Genomic DNA, 24,814 nt, shown 5'->3' with positions numbered 1-24,814 from the left:
AATTGAACGCCATCAATACCTTTTAAGAGTTTTGGCAAAAATTAATGCGTATTGATTCTGACTGACTGACTGCTTTGCATGTTCTCGTTATGAATGATAAAAAAAAAAGATAAACCACGCGAAAAATAATACTATCGTATTTATCAGTTTAGGTTATCGTGATAATTGTGAAGGGCGCTTTATCTGCGGGTTATGTTTATTAACTTTTCATAAGCTTCTGCATTTGTACTACTACGGTATATTTAAAAGTTTATGACATTGCCATAAATAGTAGACGCAGTATAGAAAAATAATATGATAACATCTGATTTAAAGTAACTTATAGTTTATATTGACTAGCACGTTGGCGCAGTTTGTAGTGACCCTCTACTTTCTGCTCCGGGGACGTGGGTCTGATTCCCACCCCGAGTCTGGCTGTAATATATATAAAAATGTTATTTTGGTATAGGTACCAAAGGGTACTTTCATATGCATTTAGTAAAAAAACGGTTATTTTAATTTTACTAACAGACACGCCATATTTATTTATTTGTATATATATAGTTTTTTTTTTTATATTTTTTAAGAGTAACTGCGGAGTTTCTTTCCGATTCATCTGTGTAGAATATAATATATTCCGAATGAGTGTTACCTTCGCTTTTAAATATCATCAATTAATTAAAATAAAAACAATGTTAATTTGTAAAATGACGACTTAAAACTGCTTTTGAAGCCTACATGAACAAAGTAATTTTTTTAGATTGTTTTTGATTGCTACAAAAAAAATAACAATTGATATCAATTCTTCACTATTTCAGGTATTACTCAATAAAGTACAAAAAAAGAAACACTATTCTTTATGTTTGACAAATTAAGCATAGGTTTTTAATATACAAAAAGGTGGTTGACTAGAAATATGTTATACAATTTTTGGTCAGTGATATTAATATTTATGGTGACTAATGACTATTGTAGGAAGAAGTACGATGATACATAGTCTGGAATCGCGATAGTTACCTCTAAGTCGGTGCAATCTGTACAAATGAACATGAATTGCACAAATATATGTTCGCACATAACTTCTGTACGACTTGCATCAAATTTCACAAGTTCTTCGTTTATATTTTGCTGTAAGAACAAGATATGTACAAAAACAAAAAATTAAAACAAAACTTATTCACGAAAAACAACAATATAGCGGCATAAAATTAAGTGTAATGTATAGTAGTAAATATAGATATTATTTTCCCTCCCACATCTGTCAAAACATTTTTAACTATCAATCTTATAATAGACGTTTAACAAAACAATTATAATAATACAGCGGACAGTTTGTACCCCATCAAAGATACGAAAATACATTTAATCTAATGTGAGCATACACATTGTAAAAGCAACACAATTGTTGAACACACTGTTAGGATATGAAAGAATATAAATAATAACAGAAAATAGGTTGAAAATAGGTCTTCTGCTTTTTATTTGTGATATTCTATAAAAATATACCAAACATATTGCAATGGGATGTCGTCATAGCCCGATAATAAATTACTGGAGGATCTCTCAGTGTATAAATCAGGCCATGGTTGGGTAATATGAGGGCTTTTATCACTAGCAAAGCGCTACGAGAGCCCACTAAGAACCAAAACTAGAAAACCCTTATACGCTTATACGCTTCAGCCTGTAATATCCCACTACTGGGCATAGGCCTCTTTTCCCATGTAGGAGAAGGATCAGAGCTTAATCCACCACGCTGCTCCAATGCGGGTTGGCGGGTATATTCCCTACTATAAGTAACGATCTCTATCAGGTGTACATGATAACAACCGGGACCGACGGCTTAACGTGCTCTCCGAGGCACGGTGGGGAGACCCACAAGGACTGCACAAACACCCAGTTCACGGCAAATGACTGTATGGCCAAGACAAATGTTTGTCATGTGCGGGGATCGAACCCGCAACCGCCAGCGCAACAGGTACAATCCATAGCTATAATCGTTGCGCCAAAGCGGCGTCCTTACAAAACCCTTACATAAACAAAATAACTTTAGGTCGGTATATTCTATCTGGGCACTGAGTGGAACCGCTGTGGAAAATTTCCATATAAAAATAAAAAAATATATAACCGGTATTTACAATTTGGGATCTAACTATGAGTTGAATCTAAGTGGAAAACCTGACTTACATAACAATTGTATTCTCCCGATTCGCAGAAATTAATAGAGCCTAATTGAAAAAAAAATTTAGCTATAATCATTGAACACAGTTCCGCTACCACCTTGGAACTTAAAAAGCCGACTGGTGGCGGGATAACCATCCAACTGCTGGCTTTGAAATACACAGGCCGAAGACGGGCAGCAACGTCTTCGGTGCGACAAAGCCAGCCCTGCGGTCACCAACCCGCTTGCCCAGCGTGGTGACTATGGGCAAAACACATGAGTTCACATTATTTTTGGCGTAAACTTGTGGAGGCCTATGTTCAGCAGTGGACTGTATAGGCTGTAATGATGATAATCATTGAAGTTTTAATTGTTTACATTTACAGTACCTAGTACTGGATTTAAGTCACGATTAAATATAATCGAACGAATACTAAGAAGAGTCCATTACATCCAGGGTTTGACTATTCCAATGCGAGAGTCCAACGGGCTAGCACAACGATGACCTTATATAAAATATATTTCGGTCCTGTGTCTAAAAATAAAGTCTTTTAATAATACAAATTGCATCAGAGAAATTTCGCTTGTTACATTTTTATTTAAGTTCAATCGAGGTCGAGCATGATTCTGCCTATGTCATCCCATTGCTGGGCATGAGCCTCTTTCCCTATGTAAGGAAAGGGTCTGAGCTTTATTCACCACACTGCTACGCGCGTTGGCGGATATATATGTATTCCCTACTATAAGTATGTGCTATAAGGTGTATATGATAAAAGCCGGGACCGACAGGTTAATGGGATCTCCGAGACACGGTGGGGCGATCCACAAGGATAGACAACCAGACCGGAAACCAATATTTATATACCCACAAACTTACACTTCGAGCAGGAATTGAATCCGCGACCAAATGTGTTTAAGAACGCCGACACGGCATACACACCAGACCTCACCGGAATGGTCATCGATTGAAATTATTTTAATATATTTGTCAATGTATTTTTAAATAGCTGCTGGCCGTGACGTCGTCTGCGTGAACGCTATACAGTGCCAAAAATACCTACAATTATACCTTTTAAAATAACATTCATTTACCCGTTTCTTCTTTACATTTCATATCTATAGAAAAATCTCATAGATGGCGCTGCTTTAAAATTGTCTTGTCTACTTATATTCATTTAATTATGTTTATCGGCTTAGTTACTTATATTGCGTGATTTTTATAGTGTGAAGCTAGCTTATATAGCATGGTTATTAACATAATAACAACAACATTCAAATATGCGTCGTTAGATTACACGTTGTTACAGAATGCGTTGAGGAAATAAAGGCTCACTGCTCGTTCCCGGTAGGTGATAGCATGATAATATGTAGCCTATAAGTTGACCCGACTTCTTAATAATATTCGTGCCAAATTTGAAGTAAATCCATGCGGTACTTTTTGAGTTTATCCCGGACATACATACAGACAAACAGACAAACAGACAATAATTCTAAAAACTATATTTTTGGCTTCGGTATCGATTGTAGATCACACCCCAAGTATTCTTTTAAAAAAATATTCAATGTAATTTTGACTTTCCTACCATTTTATTATATGTATAGATGACTTGATTAATACAAAATTTTTATTAGACTTGAGATTGTTGTTTGTACAGTTGCTTAAGCCAAGTTCAAAGCCGTAACGTAAAGATCATTATGAACACAAGTGTTTATGCATGTATGTGTATGTAAATATGCTGCACGAGTAATGAAAAGTTATGAAACAGTTGTAATATTTATTTTTAAATTTTAATCACTGATATAAGTTCAGTTTTATATAATAAAAGGTCGAATCAAAAAATTTAAATTTTAAAGTCTTTTGCTAGTTAGGTAAATTAATTAATATACGTTCTTTTAAAAGTTGTATTAACATCGAATTAAAAAAAAAATCAAAAAAACAACTATAAAAACATATTTAAAAAATTATTTTTAGACCAAAATATAGAGAGAGATTGACATGGCCGATTTTTATTGTGATTATTAGTATTCTTTAACCACTTAATGTTAATTTTTTTTCTTTCCAATTATATTCACATGTATAATCTATTATTTTTATAGCTTTATATCATATTTTTATGTTAGTATATAATATCGTATGTACTTTAGTTTTATTACTTTAGAAACACAGTGCACTGTTTAACTGTTCATTGTTTTTGCTGCACTGTTTATCACATAAATTGTACCTTTTTTTCTGTAAATAAATTAATTAATTACTCACATAAAGTTGCATCCACTACATACATAAAAAAAATTGAATTTGAGTGTATGGTTTGTTGGATTAGTGTGTTGGTATTTTGGTGTATATAGAAATGAATAAAATACAATCACAACAAATCACAACAAAAAATTACTCATAAGCTTGTACATTATCATATTAAACTACCTCCAATCAAACAAAAACACAAACTAAAACATGTTCGCATTAAAATTTATAATAAACTTGATTATTTATCGCTACCTTTCCCTTTTTTGAGTCATTACTTATTCAAACAAATACGGTCGAACTGTTTGTTACATATTTAATAAAGTATCTATATGTACAATACTCATAAGTGAACTGTAATGCTCTTGACAAATAAAGTTCTTTAAATCTAATGAATAGCCGAAATATACGTACATCCATAGCTTCAGAACATTTGCTTTAACTTGGATTACGAAACTGGCAGGACAAAGCTTGTGTTAAAGAATATTTAAAAAATATAGTCACGAAAAAATAATGGAGGTGAAAAAAATTAATATTTATAGTATTCGTTATAGGAAAGTTCGGACTAAAGTAGAATTTGAAAACAGAAATCGTTGAATAGTACTTCCATGTTTCATATCTATTCAATACCAAACTACACAGAAATTATTGTAAACAATGTTGTAAACTCTATCATTATTTTACCGTTGAATGTAGTTTTAAAATACGATTGTTCTCGATTACTCGACGATGGAACGTAATTGCTGTTTTTAAAATGATAGATATGGTTACTATAACTTTTTATTTTTTATTTTTACTTAATTATTACGACGGTACTGATGATATAAAATTATATTTTGTATTTTTTATATTGTTTAAAACAATAATTTACTTTCATAGTACTTTCTAATTTATAATAAATAATTTAAAAAAAATTTACTAGTTTAAAAATTTGACTGTTACCACAAAACCTTGTTAATTCTTTGATCTTTTCATGCAAATTAAACATTTCATTTATTTTATGTTTATTTTTGAGAAATCTAAACATGACGCGACTGGGATCGATTAATTGTAAGATGTCCGACATGATAATATTTTACGACGTGATTTTAGACATAAGTCTTTTCATTCTTATATCAAAAAATTCCCGTTTCTCCATTAAAATATACTCAGAATAAAAAAAATCTATGGAGTGTTATTCTACCCAAATCTACCAATCCGTAAACACGTAGTCAATTACTTACAAGAAAGTCCTAATAACATAAAGTGCGTTTTCTAATCATACCATCACATCGTTACTAGGCATAACTTACCACATATCATTCATATCGATTATTAATTAAAAATACAAACAGTTGTGTATATAAATTTGACGTGACTTGTACGAATTATTAAACCAATTCTATTAATGAGAAAATAGTTAAAGAAATATAATATTTTCTCACGCAATAGCGATATGATTAATCATGTGAACTTAGATTATTCGATATGTGACGCTTCAAATTGAGTTGATAACAGTTGTACAATTTGTTGATCGACTTTTCATTACTACAATTGGTCTTATCGGTTAAAAGAATATGGCAAAATAATACGACTATATTAGGAATATTACCAACAGAATGATGAAAAAAATTGATACACGTAACAAAATTGTAAACGACTGATGTCTGTATTAGAGATTTTTAGGATTATAGAGAATTATAGAGATTTAGATAGATAACGAATTACAGAGATTTTTATAAGAGCAGTAGAAAAAAAATATTCTAAATTTTAGCGCTCCATTTGTCTGTATTTTCTTATTAATAAATAAATAAAGTTAATAATACATAAGTTCTTATAAATTTAATCCGATTTTCCCTTAAATGGCTGTAAGTTTTATCGTGACAGATCCTTAACAAACAGTTGTAAGATATAAAAAGGCGTCTATAAATTCAAACAAAAATCAAGTAATCAAGTATCAGTTTGTAGTGGATAAAAATCAAACCACAAATAATGTTTTCAAAATAATGTTTTTTGCAGTTTTAATGACAAAGAATAACAATGTATCATTCGACAATCGACAGATCCTCTTTTTCTTCTTTCTAAATCTAATTTTTTAAAATTCAAAATTGACAATTCATAGATAATCGCGGTAACGAGCCGGTAACCTCCGTGGTCTCTGGCGAGCTGTCGGTGGCGCTCGTGTTGCCCGCGTTACATCCTCCTCCTCCAAACCTATTTAAAAATTACATCACGACTTTTCAAAAAAATATACATAAACATACCAATAGCACAAAGTAAATTATTAGAAACTTAAATTCTAAAATAAAAAAAAAAAATTAATACTTTTAATGGAAAGTAAAATACGATTTTCATACTATGTACCTACTGTATTATAAAATAATTATATTTCGTCCTTACACATTTTAATACTATTAAGTTCCTTTTTAAATAATTACATCTCTTTATGTGTTTGGGTTGGGTTATTGTATGTATCGATTTGACATATGACAATAATAACATTTTTGAAATGTTTGTTTGAGTTGTTTACGTTTACTTGTGTTATTAAGGAAACGAAAGGTAAACCAAGAATTGAAGTAATGTTCATTTTAAAACCCTTCCATCGGTGTTACAAAATCAGGTCAAATCTTTTGATAATATTTTTACATATTATAATTATATGATATTCTTATTTACTATAATTATATTTATTATAATTATATAAATTAATTCATATTAAAAATTATTTTAGAAATATGAATTAAAATGTAAAATTCCATAAAATTAATAGCAGAAAAAGGTTTGTTGGGCGCAGCAGCAAATATCTTGCTCAAAATCTGGTAACCGGTTACCATCAGTTGGACCATTCGTTTGCTGCCAACCATGTCGTATAAACGAAAAAAAGTTTAAAAGTAAACCTAAAATTGCATTGATTAATAAACATGGGCAACAATACGCTCAAGAAATAACTACTAAATGTTTAATTGACATATACCGGTTATTAATTGCCGTAGTCCATCACTAGTCTCGTCCACTTGACACGTATCAGACATGTACCGTCGATCAGGCTGAAAATAGACTCGTTTAAAAAATCATAATAATAAATAATTCTGTACGTAATTGTCAAATGAAAGGGCTAGTAATTCGTGTACGAACGTTTTTTGACGTCAATGTTAGAATTATAACATTTCTATTTGAGTCTATAATTTGCTATCAATATTACAATATTATGAGTTATTTGAAAACTATATTGATTAATAAATCATCGGGAACCTAAATGGTTACTTACGTTAATATGTTTTGTACTAATAACTCTTAGACATGCTGTATTGTGAATATAACTTTTATAGCTTTTTCAAATAAAAGTGGAAACTCATTTTGATTAATAACAAAGTGAAAACATATTTTTACACTAGCTTGTTTACTGAAAAATGTTATAAATTGCAAAACTTTAATCTAATACTGTCAAGAAGTTGAGAAGTATTATTTAACTGAGGTCATCATCATCATCATCATCATTTCAGCCTATCACAGTCCACTGCTGGACATAGGCCTCCAAAAGTTCACGCCTAAAATAGCGTGAACTCATGTGTTTTGCCCATAGTCACCACGCTGGGGAGGCGGGTTGGTGACCGCAGGGTTAGCTTTGTCGCACCGAAAACGCTGCTGCCCGTCTTCGGCCTGTGTATTTCAAAACCAGCGGTAGGATGGTTATCCCGCCATCGGTCGGCTTTTTAAGTTCCAAGGTGGTAATGGAACTGTGTTATCCCTTAGTCGCCTCTTACGACACCCACGGGAAGAGAGGTTTAACTGAGATAAATACAAGAAAAATAATGATGGAACGGGACTAGGACTTACTGGACCAAGATATAACTATACGATGAAATAAGCTACTCATGACACTTTTTATCACTAGTTTATAAGATTTTTGTATCCAATTTCTATAGTTTAAGTGACCAATAAAACAGAATCCACATTTTTTTCTTCTTTAAAATGAAATGTATTATCTTGTTTCTAATTTATTATCTTTTGTTGATAACAGAAAACTAGTAACATTTATAAGAAAAAAACTTAAAAAGAAAATAAAATATTAAAAATTATTACATGAAAATTTGTAAATTGTAATTCATCACACCTCCCCGAGGACTGCGTATTTATTGTTACGCTTACGTCAGAAAATGATAAAATAAATTTCTATCCAAGTATTCATATTTTAAATTATATTAACATTTCATTATAAATATATGTATATTTTTTGATATAATAATGAACGTTTTTTTTTCAGGTAAGTTTCGTCCTTCACCTTTACGTTCTCAAATACGTTCGTAAGTAATTGGATAATACTACAAGTCCAATATCGGGCTCTATCTTCCTAATGTAGGAGGGATTCAGATAGTCATATACACATCTAAATGATATAATTATGTATATTAAGATATTATTGAATAAATAAAGGGATCCCGAAACTCATACAGAACAAAAATAAAGACCTAGTCACACTGTATTGACTATACAATATCTCTGAACAATGTAAACAAGCATGCCTGTGAAGTTCTAGCCTACTAAAGGAACAGTCATCCGCTGTGAACACTAATTACTGAATAAGCATATATAATTTGACCCAAAAGAAGAAATTGAGAAAGGCATAAAAATTCAAATGTTAGAAAATGGTGACGTCCAAACACGTGTGCAATCAGAACCGTTTAGCAAGGTGGACACGATTTCAAAAGCTCGCAGTTTTCTCAACCATATTTTACGTCTTAATTTTTAGCTTATTTTTCACACATACTAGACAGTTTCCGTAAACTTCTAATAGAAGTGCTGAGGTGTACCATATCTTCAGCGTTACACGTTGTTTACATTAACTTCACCAATCGACAAACACTTCTGCTGTTTCTCGTCTTATATGTCAGATAATTTACATATCGACGTAGGAAAACATATTTGCTGTAAGTAGACATTTTGCAATTGTTCACCAGAGCCAAAAAACTTTATTGATTTCGGAAAAAAATTAATAGTGTCTGACCTATCCATGATATTGCTACCATTTTTGAAACATAGGTTTATTTAGCTGCCAGACACTATTTGCAATGTAAATTTTTTATCCAAAGTTACTATAAGTACATGTTTGGCTAGTTACAGCAAACAGTTTTTTAAATCACCTACCTTTAAAACGCTGTAACTAAGGAAGAAAAATGTACGCGTAGATGGAAATATTATTAATTTACAGGCGGGAAATATGCTGTATGTAGTAAATTTATTTATTTGGGTACTGCAATTCAAAATGTAAGATTAAATTTATAAGTATGATTAGATCTAGAAATGCAGTGAGTCAGTCGGTAATGTAATGTTTGGTTGAAAAAAAATGTCGTTTACCATTTGTAAAAAAAATGTGGTCTTTTGAATTGTTGAAACAAAATTTGAAACTCTAATTATACTGCCGGAACTTCGTTTCAACAATACGATGAATTAAAAAAGTATTTTTCTCTTATATATAAGAGATAAAACGTAAAAAAATAAAATATTCAATATAAAAAGTAAGGCCCTAAAACTAGTTAGGAATGCAAGATGTAAATAAAAACATTGTATCCAATCAAACAATGTTTATTTAAAACTAAAAAACAGAAACTTAGTGCCAATTTGCCTCATTTTATAGAACGAAAGATATAACAAAATACAATTATAATTGAAACTTAACATGAAGACATTGTGTTCAATCAAAAGCATATTTAAGGAAAAGTAAATAAACCATTGATATTAAAATTATGCTATCGCGAATCATTCACATTTTTTTTTTCAGTCATCTTCATCGGTTTCAGGTAAACAGTCATTTGTTTTACAGCTGTACTTAAAACCTAAATATTCTTTGGCGTAAATATTTGGAATCACTTTTTTCTCTACTAATTTTTTTAAGTCATTATATTTTTGTTGGGATATTGGTAACTTAGTCAAATATAAATTTGATTTCGGCATTGCACTATTAAGGCTGCTCAATTGCACTTCGCTTTTTCCTTTTCTTCTTCATTTTCTTTTTTAATCAACGCTTTTGTTTTATTTTTTTCTATATTTATGTGCCTATGATTTGTCTTTGTTTTTATTTTGTCTTTATGTTTGCCTTGCTTGTTCTTATTTCTTTTTGCAGTTTTAGTGTGTTGATCTCCATCTTCCATCTCGTCAGATGACTCTTCCTCTTCACTCCAATCTGTTGAGTCATCTGATACAAATGCTTCATTTAATAATAACGTATCCACATCGTCCACACAATCAAGATAACATTTATCGAAATTTAGTTTTTTCTTGCATCTTTTAGGATTTATCCTTCTGGTACCTCTATCCTCTGTTATCTGTATTTTGTTTGTTTCAGGGAATGGTAAACTGCTTCGAAACTGTATCTGTACCAGGTTGCTGTCACTCGTTCTAGGGAACATTGATAGACTTGGAGATCCTAATGGCACTATATTGCTCTCAATTGTAGAACTGTTGTCAGGAATAAATTGCATCTGCACAACGCCATTTGTAGCAGTACTTATGCCAGGAATCAGAGAATAGCTTGAAGATGATACCTGCACTACGTCACTCTCAATCGCAAAACTCGTTGAAGGTACTAGAGATAGACGCCGAAACTGTAGCACGTTACTTTGAGTAGCAACTGGAGATGGACCTTGAAGTTGCGTTTGCACGTGGCTCTCTACTGCTGCACATGTTCTAAGACCGGAGGGTAGACTTTCAGGGTCCATCAATTTTACATTGCTTTCGATCATAGCTCTCTTCTCAGTAGCTGGTGATTTACTTTGAGGCTGTTCCATATTGCTCTCAACATCACCACCTAATTCTGGGATAGAATAGAGACATTGGGTTTTGATTTGCTTACCATCATTCTCAACTGAAAAGTAGGCTTTACAAGCTGTTAAATGTGGAATACTTTTATCCAAAACATCTTCATTCTGGACGGTTACAGTAAAATCTAATTTAGCGTGTTTTGTAATACATGTTTCGTGGGTGTTTCGAAAAGTTGGAGTCAATTCTTTGCTACTAGTCATGTCCTCTTCCAAATTCCATGTATGTCGTGGTGTCGTTTTGCGAAAAAATATTAGATTCATCGGTCTGTGATTTTATTGTTTTGTTGTTCAATTTCGACGGAATTAAATTGCCTTGTAGGTATAGTTCATTTCTTAATATTTGTATTTTAGGTTTCTTTCTTGAATGCTTTTCAACAATGTCTTCTTGAAGAGGTCTCAATTCGTCCATCCATTCCCTGCGTTTCGCCATCTAAAATAAGCAATGCAGCTTAAAAAAATATCTTGTTACCCTCGTTGGTCTATTGATTGTGATTGCTGATTATAGGTCATGAGGTTCCGGTTTCGATTCCCGGCTATGTCAAAGTGTAATATATGTGGTTTTACTGTAGTGAAACTGCAGCAATTGCAGCTCGTAACCGGGTTTGTGCTCGTAGTATATTGGTTGGTTCGCCACCAGTCACATTGGAGACTAAATACGTCGGTGAAATGCCTACTCCGTCAGGGATTATAGGTGTAACGATATTCATAAAAAATCTGTAGACGGACAAGTAAATTGATCATTTTTATACTTTGAAACTACCTAGAAAAAATTATTAAACCTAATTATGGCAAATTACAAATATCTTTGCTTGTATCAGATAGATTCGATTAAAATACAATACGTAAATAATTATCGACACTTAATAATAATTATTCGGAAAATTTACTTACGTTTTCGTGATATAATACTCAGGTTCAATCTAAATCACGCTACTTATTACGGATACTCAGCAGAAACGACAATAACAGAATGTCGTACAAGGAACGAAGGGTGCGGGCGGAGCCGGTAGCGATGCGGTAACACCGACACAACTTCAAAGTACTATCATTTTTTCAATGGCGTAACAGTAAAATGAATTGATAAATGATTTATCAAAATGCATTATCTCAAATTTCTAAAAAATCACAAGTTTTTAAAATGCATTATGTGGTGTGAGCTTTTAAAGCAAATACGTGATGATTTGCTGTAAATGACAAAAACTAAGACTGTAGGGTCCCTAAACTTGCTGTAAGTAAACGAATGTAAAAATCACACACCACAGAAATGCTGTAAGTAGCGTTAAGTTTTTAAATGGGAAGAAGTAAGTATTTGTAAAGCAAAAAATGCAGTCTTTCTTTCGCTGTAAGTACAAAATGTCTAAAATGACTAGATTTTGGTCTACATACAGCATTTAATCTTGCTAAAAAAAATATAAGTACGGGCGTTTTCAACGGCGTATGTAATTTTTTTTTCATCGTAGAGACACACGACCCGGATCATTCGATGCGGCTTTTTTTTCTGATTCCAATGGTAGTAAAAAGTCACTTTAGGTATTTTGTCTACTTACAGCAAATATGCTTTCCTACGTCGATATGTACATGTTAAAATGGTCCGGAGGTGTCAATCTTCTCTTGCGTATATATCATCTTTAATTTTGCATTTTATTTGTTTGTTTAACCTGAAAGGAACTACGGAACGAGTACATATGATTTAAATCAAATTCCTTTCAGGACATATAGTAACTATGATTAGTCAGTAGAAGCATCCGAAAAATTTTGATACGACCTATTTTGAAAATAATCTACTGAAATGTATGGAATGATGCCCATTTTATTTTAGTAGTAAAAGTTCCATTAATGCGATCAAATGTTCGATCTCCACTTGGAGAGGATATTTTGATTTGTAGTCGTATTCTCAGAGTTCGAGGTCAAAGAAATATTCTCATAAGAATTTACATAACACATTAAAAAGAAATTGTAAGATATAAAACATTTTCAATGAAAGTAATAAATTATTCTTTAAACCCTGTCGAGTATGTAGTAATGCCTAAAAATTGTTAATATTATCTGCACGGATCTTGACGACCCGGTCATAGAGAGAGTTGTGTGAAAAAGTAAGCTCTAACTTTTCTCTTGTATCTGAGCTCTTTTTTATTAATTCTTACTCCTATATTTCGTAGTAATGCAATTTTAATGTCATTAAATTGCCTCGCAGTCAATGACCTATAATAATAAAGATGATATAATGAGGCAAAAACAATGTTATATTGCCTTAATTTTTCACGATGTCATTAACAGTATTATGCATTTATTACCACCGATTTGAAATTTTCTAATCTGTACATTATACCTGTAATTTTTAGGTCGAAAATATATGTTGTATAATAATCTATATCTATCTATCTATGTTCGTATAAGAATACATAACCTATTATTTATGATATAATTAGTAATTGTCTCTAACATACCACTGATTAACAATATGGAAACAAACAGAAAACGTGAACAAATATCACGCTTAAGGTCTTTGTCTGGGCTATGACTATAAAATATGATGTTATGTTAGCATAATTTCATCTTAATATTTGATTTGGAGATCTTAAACAAAATTAGATCTCATAGAATGAAATTTTACTATATTTTTTTTTAATGAAAGTAAATAAAATATTGGTTAAGTTTAAGAGAACAAATAAAAACATAATTTGGATAGCTATTTTCTTTTAGTGTTTGAAACTTAATTGTGAATTAGATAGTTTCAATTTCTTTGTGGGTGCGATCTTTTATAATGTGTGAAAAATAGTCACTTCACCATTACTCTGCCCTGGACCCATTTTTTGTCAACATGTTTTTCTCTTTCATTTTTTTCTTATCAGCCACCTATGTATTAATGTCATATTTCGTATAATGACATAAATAATTTATTTGTATCTTAATAATTACACACATAAAGAAAAAAGACCAAAAGAATGGTAGGTACGTCTTCACATTGCTCCTTTGTCTTTACGTATTTGTTTTCTCTTCACAACATTCTACCATGCCCGTTCCCTACAATGATCCGTTATCTGCGCTATTGTGTAACTTCTGTGTGTCTTCTGAATGACAGAATTTTATTGATAGTTTAAGACTATCCAATGCATCTAATTCGTTCATACACATATGTAACACAATTTACGATTTCTTGATTTACTAATGCCACGAAATTGATGATTGTTTAAGACAAAACAACAAGATCTTATTACGCTGAATTTACCTAATATTCGAATTGTATTTCTGCTAATCTAAAAAGTATTACTAGTTAACAAATAGACAAAACAGTATTTACGAGTTACTTGTTATAATAATATCATTTGAAAAATAAAAATTCCAAGTAAATGTATTATTTGGAAATCCTCAATCTCAAAACAACATGCTTGACGAGATATAAATAAGTAAAAGTAAATCCACACACGATTATAGACAATGGGTATGTTTTGTAGTTTCCTGTCAAAGACAATTGATATTTACAGGATTGGTGTTTTTAATATATATTTTAAGCTAATAAAACACTTTTGCAATAAAAATTCTGGAACGAAAAATACGACGTAATACTACGGCCGAACTGTAAACAACTGGGTTCTATCTCAAGTTGTTGAGACGTAGATTAATAACGTTTTCATAGTGAATCAGTGACATATATTTTCTTTTTGTTAGTCTAGCCGGGATTGACACTTAAATTCAGATTGACTCCAGGATTCAGCTCGTAAATATGGAAGAGGGATTCGAAACGTTAGACTATATTTAAACTATAACGTATAATAAATGTGATAACAGCACAAAATCTATTGTACATAAACAAGATTTTGATATCATAAACATATGACACTGTGTAGTTCTATTGTCATATTGTAGGAAATTACTCCGTACGTGGGGATGACGTAGAAAATAAAAATGTCTGTATCATATTTGTTTATTGGCGTAAGTTTAGATTTGTAGAATAGGAGATACATAATTTGAAAATCGTCGCCACCTTTCATTATTTTTATTCAGATAGAGTTATACTTAATGGATTTTAAATATATTTAAATTAAAAAAGAATTATACAAGTAAAATTTATAACAATAAATTTATATTCTTAATTCAAATTAATCAAGTATCAAGGTGAAATGACCAATAGAAACGCCCAAAATAAGTTTATTATTTTTTGTAATCGTAAGTATTACACAAAACGACACACATATTACATATACACGTATTATAATTTTGTCACCAAATCTTCACTAAATGGCTAGATTACCTATAGACTATATGACATGAATATTTAAGGACTAGCAATTTCCTATATAAACTTGGCGAGGTATTGAAAAATAATGAAAACCTAGTCGTCAGCACGGTGTGATTTACCATTGGTAAAATCTCAAAAACTGTTGTAAATGATCTTCCTACAAGGCCTTCCATACAAACTCTCATTTCTTTGAAGGCGACTTTTGAAAAATCTTTTTTAGGAGTCTACAACATTCCTATTGCCAGTCATGGTATTTTGTAGTAGAAACAAAGATTGGAGCTTAGTCTGCCACATTGTCAAAATGATGATTGGCAGATATACGTGATTAAATTTTTTTTCGAAACATGTCTAGAGTAATGTTTCCCTTAGACGTTCATGAGTTGAATGTAACACAAAAGCACATGATAATTCAGATACCCTGGTTAACTCTACGACTGACTAATTTAACTTTTTACTATATATTTTCACTCATTTTAAAAGACATATATATATGATATTATATTATGATGATGATGATGATATATATAAAACATGCAAAGTAATTGAAAACTTAATCATTTGTAGAAGTAGATTTATAAGTGGTTCTTGTTATAACAGTCATTAACGCTGACATCAACAGATAATGACATCAAATATTACATGTCAGAAAACAGTATAAAGACACATTAGGCTTATCGCATATTGTCAGATATTTCTTTGTATTCTAACTTTTCAAGCGACAAATTAATCCTATTCTAGAAGCAGAGAAACAATTCGGAAAATTAATAGCAAAATATCGAATCTAGTCAAATAAAAATATAGGCAAAGTACCTCCTAACTTGCCTAAGAATTTTCTAAAAATTAAAACCTTGTAGTATGCCGCGTAGCTTAAGACTAATGGTGTGATAACGGGTAGAATAAGGTTCGTGATGCTCGTCAAACAACTTTCTTTTGATCTGCTTGTGCTTAGTTTAGTTTGACTTTTAATGACCTCATTAGTTTAGTCATAAGTTGGTAAAATAATCTGTTAATGATTATATAATGATACCTTAATGTATGAAATGTAAATTAAATTACTAATGTTTAGGCTATTTGTTAATCTCTTGTAGAGTTAATCAAATAATTTTTTTTATTAGTTTTAGATAATTGTATCCACACAAAAATACAATAATATAGTTTTCGAAATACTGTAAGAATTAGCCATATAGAACACGTTTACAATATTAGACTAAGCTGCCTGCGCGACTTTACCTTGCCGATGTTTGATACTGGTTAGAGTTGATATTATTTTTTTGTTTTAATCCTGAATCGTAATAAAGTAACACACAATCTAACGGATATTTTTAATTGATGTAGCCTGATTGTGATAAAAGGCATTTAAGTAAATTTTCGTGACAAATAATATTTTATATTAATGTTTTGTGTTATAGGTGTTTGTATTAATTTATTTTATACTTGTTTTCGGATACCTAAAAAAACACAGGTTTTAATCCCATTGTAGGCTTTTGAATCTATTATGTAATTATTTAATCTTAGTTTTGGACTGCTACTGCCTGCCTGTCTCTAAAGAACTATTTTAACTAGTCATCCGTTGAAACCGATTAAAAAAAAAAAACAATTTGCGTGCATGCACAAACATTTGCGTTTCGGGCGGGAGAGTCCTTTGTGTCCGTATACTCATTTGGGACACATTATAGTTTAATTATTTTCATTTAACAAAATATAAAACAATAACTTTGTAAATTAATAAGTATAATTAAGTTATTGTCTACTTTTAGTTAAAAATAGAAAACATTTAGAATTATTAAAAAGTCAAGTTTATTTTATTTAAATAAAATTTTCACCTTGCGACATCGTTTTCCTAAGTGGAAAAAGAGGCCGGCCCAGTAGTGAGATGTTACAGGCTAAACCGATCGAAGCAGATTATATGACTTAGTGATTTTAATTATACCGTATTCTTAAGCACTTATTTGCCTTACGTCACTTAATAAATACTTATATTAAAAATGTAACGGGTCGCCGTCTGTACATTTAAGAGAAAAAATATTATTGGGATCTTTATCAACGCAGATAGCACCCAAAACAGTGATTGTCAGAATTTTTGTCTGTTTGTCTGAGCGTTAATCTCAGAAAAGACTTATTTGATTTAGATGTGATTTAACTAATATATTGTGGTAAGCTTAGTTTAAAAATATTTAATGTTTGTTTGAGGTCAATCGATTCATAAATAAAAGAATATGCTAATTTAAAGTATCACGTTGAATATGTAAAGTCACTATTCCACGCGGACGAAGTGGCGAGCACAGCTAGTATATTAATATAACTATAATATAAAATTGACGTTCACTAATGACGCTATAGCTTTGGCCATAACTTTAGTTTGTAGATTATTCGTCTTAATAATGAAAGTTAGACTGTAAAACGCGTAGAGAACGCGACATCTTTATATATATATTTCTTGTGTGCGTGTGTATATCACTGAACTCCTCCTAGACGGCTGGACAGATTTTGATGAATTTTTTTGTGTGAGTTCAAGGGGATTCAAGGATGGTTTAGATTCACAATTTGGTCCACTGGAAAATGTTTATTTAACTATTTTTTCATTTATGGAATGTTTTACATCGGATCCGGTAGACTGCGCTACCATCGCAGCGTCAAATATTAAATATTATTCTATTTTAATTTCAGTTTGTCTCAAAAGTTGGTGCTGCGATCAAATTGAGAAAAATATTTGGAATTTTGTGTTATGGCAATACAACATTTGCGGGGTCAGCTAGTATAATATTAAAACTGCGATAGACTCTTGTTTATTATACACCAACAAAAGTGAGATTTCGTTAAGATAACCTTGTAGAAGCAGTGAATAGTAAAATTTAAGCAGTCTGAATAATCCAATTACATATATTGGACACTTAATCTAATCAAACGCTTGCTAATTAAATTATTTTCTCCAAAAAGACCCTTTTCAATTAAGATTTAAGCTTGTACTTGGAGCGGGAAGGCAATACTTCGTAGAGACGATTGAATCTACAAATAAGCGCATATTTTTAATTAGTTTATTTTGTTAAATCAGTGTTTACGACTACAAGTTACACATGCTGTATGGTACAATTTAATTGTTTAAGAATAAGAAACGGATATCCTAAAAGGTTTTTAATATAACTATACGTATATTATTACGAAGCTAATTATATTTGAGGGAATATCGTATTTTTCTTTTTTATTTGGAATATTTTTTTATCGTTTAAGGTCTTTTTTGTTTTTATTGAATATTTGAACTCTGAATTTATGTAATAAATGTGATTATTTATTATAATTACATTAGCTCATTACAAAAAGAACCCTGTAATAATAGTTATAGGTTGCTACCTTAAAAATTATTAAAAATAAATGTAAATAAATTAACAATATGACTGATTCAACTCATATAAATTCATTATTTGTACATTTTACGCGTACTTACATGTCTAATTATAATATGTTTATTTTCATCGGTAACAAAAATATAAATAAAGAGATAATATAATGTAAAAATGAAATGTTACATGATTGTACCCGATAAATCGTAAAGGCTGTAAGTTAAATATAGCTGTGATAAATATACCGATATATCAGCGTTCCCTTAAGGAAATATCTCTTCCATACATTTGAAGTAAATAAACAATAATTCAATGAACGCCGCCCACCGAAGCCGATGTACTCGGAAATTTAATGTATATGTTACAATATCTCGGAATAAGATAAATTCAATTGAAAACACTCAATTTTAAAAATTTCAACACTGTGTTTCCTCAATTTCGACAATAAGCTGGTCTGATTTTATTCACCCTGTGATATCCCACAGCTGGGCATTGGCCTACTTTTCCGTGTAGGAAGGGTCGGAGCTTAACCTATCACGCCACTCAACCGAGAGTTGATGGATATCAAGTGTATATTATAATAACTGGGACCGATAGTTACATATGCTCTCCGAGGCTCCTTGTTTACGCTTCAACCTGTAATATCCCACAGCTGGGCATAAGCCTCTTTTCCTATGTAGGAGAAGGGTCAGAGCTTAATCCACCACGCTGATGTAATGCGTTTCTCCTTGTTTAATAATTTGAAAAAAAAATCTAGTAGAAATGGTAAAATAACCACATTTCCCTGGTGAGACTAAATATGGTAAATACAAGTTTTTGAAAAGGGTTGAAACAATGGCTTCCTTAAGCTTTTGTTTAATATATAAATTAACTAATTCTTTTATAACTTTTTAGTGAGCTTTTCTTCTAGGATAATGGTTTCTACTATAATTTTACTTTTATTATTAAACTAGCCTTGCCCGCGACTTCGTCCGCGTGGTATTAAAAAAATCTTGTTCGGCACGCAGAGTTACAAAATAAAAATATTTCTAAAATAAAAGTAGCCTAAATTACTCCTTATCACACCAGCTATCTGCCAGTGAAAGTCCCGTTAAAATCGGTCCAGCCGTTTCAGAGATTAGCCGGAACAAACAGACAGACAGACAGATAAAAATTGTAAAAAATGTTATTTTGGTATATGTACCGTGTATACATCCACATGCATTTAGTAAAAAGCGGTTATTTGAATATTACAAACAGACACTCCAATTTTATTTATTTGTTAGGTATTTGTTTGTAATTTTGTTGTGTAATGCACATCTACTTGACTATTTTTCGTCTATATACGTTACATTGCTGGTCGATGTAATTGAAGTCGGTTTTTTTCGTTTCCCAGCAAAGATATGTACTATTATATACATTATATTATAATATACATATATGTAGAGTCGAAAGGAAATCAAAATGTTTATAGTATCTTTATAAAGACATTACTTTGTCACCATATATTTATCGTAAAGGAAAATACAACATCAATATATAAGACTTGTCTTGAGGTTATTGTAATTTCGAATTGTTTTATAATTATATTTTATAAACCTACAAGCCTTAGAAAATGTGTTAATATCAAGACATCGAAAACTAGCTCAATTAAAGTAAAGTTATATTATATATATTTGCTTTAAGAATTATTTTTGGCAATATTTATTAAGATATAAGCCATTTTAAAGCCATTCCTTGTTGAATCGTTTTATAAATAAGTAAATACTAAGCAAGAAATACGATACGCATTTAAAATTTTAATGAAATTAAAACGCCAGATGCGACGGCACCGCAACGTGATCGTAAATACGAACCTGCAGCATCCACGAGGAAATGCGCCTACTTACTTTCGTCCGCATCTAGTTTAACAACCAATACGTCGAACCGATGTAAACACCCTTGTTTTAATTTTGAAAAATCTGCCTAATTACTCGAACAATAGAGTATACATTGATTCAGAGGGAGCCGATTTAGGGCGCTCTCACACCGCGACTAGGGGGTACGCTGCTAGTCGCGGCAGTCGTGCATTGGCTGTAGCGCGGATAAGACGTGTTTTTGGTGATTGAAAAAAAACCGATATCGTGTTTTGTGATAAAGATGACCGGTGACGGTGAATATTTAAGTGTGTGTTAAGAGGGTGATGCACTTGCGAGGTTTGCTGGATCAGGCAGGCATGAAGGGGCAACCGGTCTGGTAAGCGCTCACGTGTATTAGAAAGCATGTTTGAATTTTGTTTTACACGTTTGATTGTGTGAGAAATTATTTAATGATTTTCTAAGAGACAAACCTAGACCTCTACTTTGCTGATATATAAATTCTTAGTTTTAGTAGAGTTACTCTGAGACTCTTAAGTCAAATTTTTGATTTTTTTATAAATAAAAGACATTCGAAAGTGCATACTAGGTACCAACTTGATCTGTAATCCTAGTACTATTGATATAGCAATAAAAAAGTCAACGATACGTAGGTACATAAAAGTATGTCAAACTTTTTCAAAAAGACGTCATTTATGTAGTTCACGATCCTATCTGAACTTGTAACACTTTAAATTTAGACTAGATTCTTTCACAGACTTTTGACGTATATATAAAGAAAAAAAAAACATCATTCTTTTACAAAAATTGTATATTTTAACTTGTATCCATATTATAAAGAAATAAGCTATTCAAAATGTTTTATTAATTTTATTAAACTAAATCATTCACAAACTTACTTCCTTCAAACATTTAGTAAATTCTTACGGTTGCTAAAAAAAAAAGATAATTTGTTAGTTTTTTTATTACAAAATCAAATGTTTTGTAAACATTTGAAATAAAAAATTTGCTTTCACAGTTTTTTGTGAATACATAAATATAAATAAAGTTTTATGACGTTGCGAATATTCGTATAAAAATATCCTTAAGTCGTTGTAAAATAAAATTACACTATTTATTTATTATATTATTTTCACAGATTAGTAAATTTCTTTAAAAAATTTAAGTTGTGTCCTGTTAGGTTTAAAATTTGAGTATAGTTATATATACTTTTCATTATTTATAAAATATAAATAACTTTGGCTAGGTAATTCGGTTTCTTAAAAATATAGTTTTCAAGTCAAAAAAAAAAAAAGAATCAAAACAATAATGTTTATAAATACGTTTCAAAAAGAATTATTATTTCATTCATCTTAAAAAAATTACGCAAACTAAATGCATATAGTCATTTACAACTAACTTCTTCTACTTTAACAGCTTCCTTACTCTTTGTTTAATGAATAGATTACCTTAACATAGGGTGATGTTTGATCACGGTAAATACTAACCATAAAGACTCAAATCGGACCCCTTCACCCTTTGGTCTACCAAAGTAGCTCTATTTATAGCGAGATAAAGGAGGTTTGTTTACTTTTCTGAGAATTTCTAAAACAAGTGACAGCATCAACTATGAGCATATGTTTTAAAGTAAACATTGAGGACAAAGGTAAAACATCTCTGCATTTTAAATCTTATTTCACCCTAAGGTGAATCGATTTTCAAGTTATATTTTCAACATTCTTTCAAATAAAAATTTACGCACTACTTTGAATAAAATTACAGGTTAAAAACGTTGCAGCATGTAGCGGATATTTTTTTAATTTTTTTTAAAACAAGCGTAAGGTTAAATAATTTTAATGTCCCGTCCAAGTGTTCAAATTATCTTTATAAACAGTAATAATCAAAAACAAAAATTTTGTTACAAAAAATTTTATAACACAGAAATAATATTTTGAATTTATTACGAATACTTTTGTTAAATGATATGAAAATATTTTTAAAATTAAACAATTTTCATTATCAGATTAGTCGGTAACTAATTTTAAGGGTTCCGTACCTCAAAAGGAAAAAAACGGTACCCTTATAGGATCACTTTGTGGTCTCGTCTGACGTCGTCTCAAGACCCTTTTTCTCAGGGACGCGTGGAGGTATCAAAACTGAAATTCATATCAAATACTCAAGCCTACTGTCCCTAACGCAATCAAACGATACAGCCGTTTTACTGCAAATTTTCGACACTCGCAAGGGAATCAAAACCTGCAAGGTTAAGGGTACTTTCCGTGAACTCAGAATATTTAAATTCGGTACGAAGCAACGACATATAGCACAGATAGAGGAAAAATTGCGAAAAGCATAAAATTTTAGTTACATCATATATAATAAAAATATTTTTAATAAAAAATTTGGTTTTTTTTAAATATTATATTCGACAAAAAATGTACGACAAGCGCAGGAAGGCTAATTAGTAGTTAGCATTTTATTTGAGCCAACCTTTTCAAAGACACGTATTTGCAAGACTGCCTTCAACTTTAATGCAGATGATGTCTCTGTAACAAGTGTAAAAACTAAGAGAAGCTCAGAATTCGTTAAGCAAGGAATGTTTCGAATATTTTTTTCGTAGAACAGAATTTTAGAGTATTTTATAAGCTTTTTACATATAAACTGTATAAATCTATATAAATCTAAATAAATAAAAAATGAATCACCGAAATGTACGTGCACAGGTACAGGTGCTAAACGAAAATCATCAAATTGAACAATTCTTTTTTGTGTTAGCTATTGTAAAGGACAATTAATGTATAAAAGCTTTTTTTAAAGTCGATAAATTCACGAAAAAAAAAAAATATAGCAGTACGAAGTTTCTCGAGTCGGTCGGTATAGAATAGATAAACACTAGTAACGTAAAATAAAACTTAAGTAAAATGCTAATATTCCATATCTGTAACGTCTCTACCATTTTAATTTATTGTTCCAAATTTAAAACAAAGATGTTATTACAAATTAATAAGAATTCTGGAAGACGACGTTAGCGCAGCGGTTACAGTACTGGCTGTGCGCTAGCGGTAGCAGGTTCGATCCTCGCTCACGACAAACGTATGTGTATTGGGCATATAGATGTTTGTCGTAGTCTGGGCGTTGTGTCTTGTGTGTGTTTCCGGACCCCCGGCATAAGAGAAAATTCTACCAGATTCTATTTTTTTATTTAAGAGTGTTAATACAATTTTGAATTTAAAATTATAGGTGATTTAAATCTAGATTACCAGTAAAACATAAAATAATGACAAAATGGTCTGAAATCGAATTCGATGTCGTTACTAAAATCCATATTACTTCCATATATACGGATAAATAGATATACGGATTTGTACGTATGTTCATATATAGCTAGTGTGAACATTGAAATTGACGTTTCCGTATTGAATCATGTCGGGAATATCATGTAATACAGTACATTCGGCACCGATTTGTACTGGCGTATCACCATATTATATTCATCGACTCATCACACCAATTCGACATGACATAAGTACTTTCATATCGGCCAGTGTAATAATTTTTATCGAGTAATAAATATGTTGTTTCTTTAAGTAGTAAATTAAGTTCCTATATTCATTTATTTAAATATTTAAAAAATGATCTAATTACAAGTAACACTATATTCATAGAGACAAAGATACAAAAAAAGTAGTGTGCTTTAGACCACACGACTGAATTAAAACTTCTTTAGCTTCATCTAAGTTATATCTCCCTCTCAACTTTCGTTCGCCTCACCCGATCATACTTTTTGTAACGCTCTCGTCAAGCATTCACAAGCTTACTCCCCCAGTCAAGAGTGCGTACAGAAGTTTTACTTCATAAAAATCGAGAATAAACGTAGCATTTTCGAAGCTTAACGTTTCGTAAAACGAATCGTTTAAGAATTCCGTAACCGAGTATTATACAATATAGGTTGATACCTGATCATTGAACATAAAACCTCTATCAGATGAAGTATTAAATATTCATAGATTATAAAATATTTATAGATAGAGTCGTATCAAAATCAGCTCAAATTTTTAATCTTTGTTCACTCTTTATGATTACGATGTACCTAAGTAGTTGAAATTATTTTTGGAGATGGCGTGAATTAGTATGGAAAATCGCCAACAATGTTAATTAGTCTTTGGACATTTCTAATCTAAAATGCAAGGACATTGATGAACTAAATCAATTTATAATACATACATATAAAATTCTATTACATATA

At 31.0% G+C, this 24,814-nt stretch overlaps 1 protein-coding gene and 1 long non-coding RNA gene across 2 annotated transcripts; both read right to left on the bottom strand.

Moving 5' to 3' along the window:
* Positions 1-1,901: 1,901 nt before the first annotated feature.
* Positions 1,902-23,849, bottom strand: LOC123655219. The gene is made up of 3 exons (XR_006743339.1): positions 23,838-23,849; positions 5,474-5,479; positions 1,902-2,005 (listed from the first exon to the last, which is right to left on the bottom strand). It is a non-coding gene; the product is annotated as an uncharacterized LOC123655219 (long non-coding RNA).
* Positions 9,926-11,392, bottom strand: LOC123655218. The gene is made up of 2 exons (XM_045591049.1): positions 10,436-11,392; positions 9,926-10,393 (listed from the first exon to the last, which is right to left on the bottom strand). Exons 1-2 carry the CDS (start codon positions 11,375-11,377, stop codon positions 10,328-10,330), a joined length of 1,008 nt encoding a protein of 335 aa, XP_045447005.1. The 5' UTR covers positions 11,378-11,392; the 3' UTR covers positions 9,926-10,327.
* Positions 23,850-24,814: the final 965 nt, after the last annotated feature.

Source organism: Melitaea cinxia, chromosome 7 (assembly GCF_905220565.1).
Source record: "Melitaea cinxia chromosome 7, ilMelCinx1.1, whole genome shotgun sequence".
NCBI lineage: Eukaryota > Metazoa > Arthropoda > Insecta > Lepidoptera > Nymphalidae > Melitaea > Melitaea cinxia.
The sequence above is the reverse complement of the archived record's forward strand: the minus strand, read 5'-3'. Positions and strand labels throughout refer to the sequence as shown.

Bases quoted from the DNA above. Each gene is read 5' to 3' on its own strand.
- LOC123655218 (XM_045591049.1), bottom strand. From the start codon at position 11,377: ATGACTAGTAGCAAAGAATTGACTCCAACTTTTCGAAACACCCACGAA. The intron at 10,394-10,435 runs ATAAAAACAAAG...AATATAGAAAAA, and splicing joins AAGGCAAACATAAAGACAAA to AATAAAACAAAAGCGTTGAT.